The sequence below is a fragment of the Mus caroli genome, unplaced genomic scaffold (genome assembly GCF_900094665.2).
Source record: "Mus caroli unplaced genomic scaffold, CAROLI_EIJ_v1.1 scaffold_17325_U1_1, whole genome shotgun sequence".
Classification (NCBI taxonomy): Eukaryota; Metazoa; Chordata; class Mammalia; order Rodentia; family Muridae; genus Mus; species Mus caroli.
The window spans coordinates 5978-10309 of NW_018391337.1; the positions used below are offsets into that span (position 1 = coordinate 5978).

At 41.2% G+C, this 4332-nt stretch overlaps 1 protein-coding gene across 1 annotated transcript; it reads right to left on the reverse strand.

Annotated features, from left to right (window-relative positions):
• Positions 1-236: 236 nt before the first annotated feature.
• Positions 237-1228, reverse strand: LOC110289117 (mas-related G-protein coupled receptor member A8-like). The gene is given in 2 exon segments (XM_021155303.1): positions 237-1154; positions 1157-1228. Coding segments are annotated over 2 exon segments (948 nt in total). The 5' UTR covers positions 1187-1228.
• Positions 1229-4332: the final 3104 nt, after the last annotated feature.

Sequence of the window (4332 nt, forward strand, 5' to 3'; positions counted from 1 at the left end):
GTATAAGAATTGGATTAATGTCAAAAGGATGCAGACATAATACTTTCTGGGAGAGATAGAAATACTATCTCTTGGGAGAGATAGAAATACTAAGTCAGTGGAGAGCTTTTGAAGGTGTTGTTGGACAATTGAGGCATCCAGAGTCAGTAAGCTGAGAGGAGAGTGGACAGTGGTGAAGTGCAGCAGTGCAGTGCTCATTGCAAAGCCACCTCTGAGGTCCAGGCAGAGGCTCTTCATCACAGCTCTGCTTTGCTTCTTGACATCTCCACCATGTTTTCAGGTTTCTCAGGAGTGTCCTGTAGTGCTCTCTGGAGAAACATTTTGAGGTTCTGTTGCTTCAACTGGTGCCTAAAGGAGTCCACTAAGAAGTAAATGATGGGGTTGGCACAGCTGTTAACAACAGTTAGGACAACTGATGCAAAAAAAAAAAAAAGTCTATAATCTAGTATAATGAAACGATCCTCAGTCCAGGGTAACAGAAACCATAAGAAGCCTAGGTGTAACCCACAGAGAAGACAAACCAAAACGGTCAGCATGATGGTCACGAATAATCTGGTAAATTTCCTCTTCCCAGCACAACAGAGCAACCTGGCCAGCAGAGCCAGGGTGGACAGACAGAGGAGTACAAACAAAAATATCGGGTATGTTCTGATGAAGAATATCAATACCTGACACACAGAGTTATTTACATATTTGGGACCAAAGCGATAACAGAAATATCCACTCAGAATGCAGATCAACAGGGACATTACCCAGATCACAGCACACATGACAGTTGATGTGTGTTTTGGGCGATGGCAGCAATACCAGATGGGGCACAGGACAGACAGGCAGCGCTCAGTGCTGATGGCACTGAGCATGCTCAGGCCTGTAATGTAGAAAACCATCATGATTGTGTAAAAGCAATAGTCCAAGATACTGTTGGGTGAGGGAACCTTGAAAAGAAACATAATGGAATTTATGATGTGACAGAGCAGATAGAAGAAGTCAGCCAGGGCCAAGTTTAGGATGTAGACTAAGAAGGCATTCCTGTGCAAGTGGAAGCCCAGGAGCCAGAACACAATGGCATTTCCTGTCAGCCCAACCAGTCCCATGATGATGATGATCAAATGTTGGATCAGGGTCTCGATGTCAATACTTCCAGGGATGGTTTTTTTTCCATTGGATTTGTGGTCGTGGGTGCCATTGCAGAGGCTGAGATGTTTAGGGCCAGAAACCCTGCACTGGTGTTGCTGGGAACACAAAGAAGAAATGAGGCCTTCACTATGAAAACAACATTTAATTTCTTTTTTGTGTTTTCTGTGGGGTATTTTGTTGTTATTTTAAAAATTTTTTTGTATTAGATATTTTCTTTATTTAAATTTCAAATGTTATCCCCTTTCCTGCTTTTCCTCATTCCTGGAAACTTCCATCTCATCCTCCCTCCCCCTGCTTCTATGAGAGTGTTCATCATCCCACACTCCCATTTCCATCTCTCTGCCTGTGATTCCCTAACACTGGGGCATCTATAGAACCTTCATAGTTTCAAGGACCTCTTCTTCCATCCATGCATGACATGGCCGTCATCTGCTACATATGCACCTGGAGCCATGTGTACTCTGTAGTTGATGGCTTAGTTCCTGGGAGTTCGGGGGAGGGGGGTCAGAGGGGAGTGTCTTGCTGGTTCATATTTTTGTTTTTATGGGGCTGCAAACCCGTTCAACTCCCTCAGTCCTTTCTCTAACTCCACTATTAGGGAACCTGTGCTCAGTCTATTTGCTGGCTGCTAACATCTGCCTCTGTATTTGTAAGGCTCTGGCATGGCATCTTATGAAACAGCTATATCGGGTTCCTGTCAGCATTCACTCTTTGGCATCCACAATAGTGTCTGGGTTTGGTAACTGTATATGGGATGAATCCTCAGGTGGAACATTCTCTGGGTGACTTTTCCTTTAGTGTTTGTTCTACACTTTATCTCCATATTTGCTCTTGTGAGTATTTTGTTCTCCTTCTAAGAAGGACTGAAACACCCACCCTTTGTCTTCGTTCTTATTGAGGTTCATGTGGTCTGTGAATTTTATCCTGGTTATTTGCAGCGTATAGGCTAGTATCCACTTATCAGTGTGTGAATACCATGTGTGCTCCTTTGTGATTGGGTTACCTCAATCAGGATGATATTTTCTATTTCTCTTAATTCCCTTAAGAATTTCATAAATTCCTCATTTTTAATAGCTGAGTAGTACTCCATTCTGTAAATGTACCATATTTTCTGTATCCATTCCTCTGTTGAGGGAAATCTAGGTTCTTTCAAGCTCCTGGGCATTATTAAGTAAGGCTGCAATGAACATAGTAGAGTGTGTGTCCTTTTTAAATGTTAGAATATCTTCTGGGTATATGCCCAGGAGAGGTATTGCTGGATCCTCTGGTAGTACTATGTCCAATTTTCTGAGGAACCACCAAACTGTTTTCTTGAGTGGTTGTACCAGAGAGCATTCCCACCAGAACATGAGTAGTTTTCCCCTTTCTCCACATCCTCACCAGCATCTGCTGTCACTCAATTGCTGCTGAGATTTTGATTTTAGCCATTCTGACTGTTGTGAGGTGCAATCTCAGGGTTGTTTTGATTGAACACACGTTTTGTTAAAGACATATATTATTAATACATATTTGTTGGGAACAAGCAAAAGAAATAAATTCTAAGAATTACCATTTCATTTTCAAACTCCATTTAATCATAGAAACTAAATCCAAGGCCCAGGGACACAGTGGGTGCTGGAAACTTCCCAATAGACAAACAGCTTCTTTTATAAGGAAATAGTTGTGAGATTCCAGATATCACAGAGGTAACTTATTCATGTCACTGGCAGAGTCAAAATAAGTTTCTCTTCACAGGCCTAGAAACTTACTCTAACCTGATTGGTGAAAACTCCCTTGCTCTACCCCTCACGTCAAAACATGATTGGATGCTACAGCCCATTCTTCTACCTATCATTAAGGTTCCATTCCTTAAATAATCTGTACAACATTTCTTCAAGGTAGTAGTTCAGCTTTAGGGTCTATTCTGCAGTCCCATGTACCAGAATCAGCTTGATTAGAATAATTTTTGTCATTTGCACTGCCATAGTATTTGTGTTATGTTGGATTTATGTTGAATTTAAGGAGACCCCCACAACATACTCATTGTATAAGGTGATGAGTTTTATTATGAGGTTTTCAGGTATTTATATGCACTTTTTATGATCATTTTTTACTGAGTTTGAGCACTTTATTTTTATTCATATGTAACGTGTCTCTTTTCATAAAGAAACATAGTTGAAACAAAACATCACGGGGATGTAGGGACCATTGTAGCTGTGCAACAAAGCAGGGTGCCTAATACAAAATGGTGGGAGACAGTGTGAGGCTGTGCAAATGTACAGTATGAGCCCACATACCATGAGAAGCTAACAGGCGGGGAAAGAAAAGTGGTGGTAGGGTCAGAGCATTTATTCCTGCTTGATAGTGGCATTCCTGCACTGAGAAAGTGAAGAACAGCCCCCACATGTCCAGCATGAGACAGTTTTATGTCTCAAGCTGATTATAAACCATTCAAAGGAGACAGCCTCCCACAGCTGACTTTAGCTGTGATTAGAATAGAGAGAGGATGGTGGTTTACTTGGGCATGCCATATGGCCTCGAAAGTCTCAAAGCCTGATCATCAGGTAAACCTGAAGTTTTTCCAGGACATCCCCGCCCCCCAAAAAAAGATAGTTGCCAAGGCAGTTTTCACAGATATATTGTGGAAATGAGCTCACTAGTCAAGCCAGCTAAATGGAAATTAGCCATACTTAACATGAGGCACACATGCAAACATTTTATAAGCTAAGAGGCTTCATTTTAATTTAATACCTCCAGGGATCAACTTTTCCTCCTTTGTTTTTTTTTTTATTACATATTTTCCTCAATTACATTTCCAATGCTATCCCAAAAGCTAATTATGATCATTAATTAATTGTCAGGCCTAGTTTGCCTGCTAGGAACAATGGTTTTTGTGTTTCAGGGGAGTTGATAGAGGCTTGCAGAGGACAGGCAACTTATTAATAACCCCAAAGCCCAGCAACCCACCCCTCTCCTTTGAGCAGTCTCTTAGAATCATCATCTCGGTGTTTTGATTGTATGTGGATGGGAGAAAAGTCAGAGAAGAAGTATTCAAAGCCAGTAAATATCCAACTTTGAGATGATAGATTAAGAAAGCATTCAGCATAAATAAAGTACAGGAATTGTGAGGAGAAGTTGTTGGCAACATGGAAGGGAATAGCAGTTGTCTAGGAAGAAAAATCAGAGCCTGGAAGATTTCTTTCTTACTTCAGGATT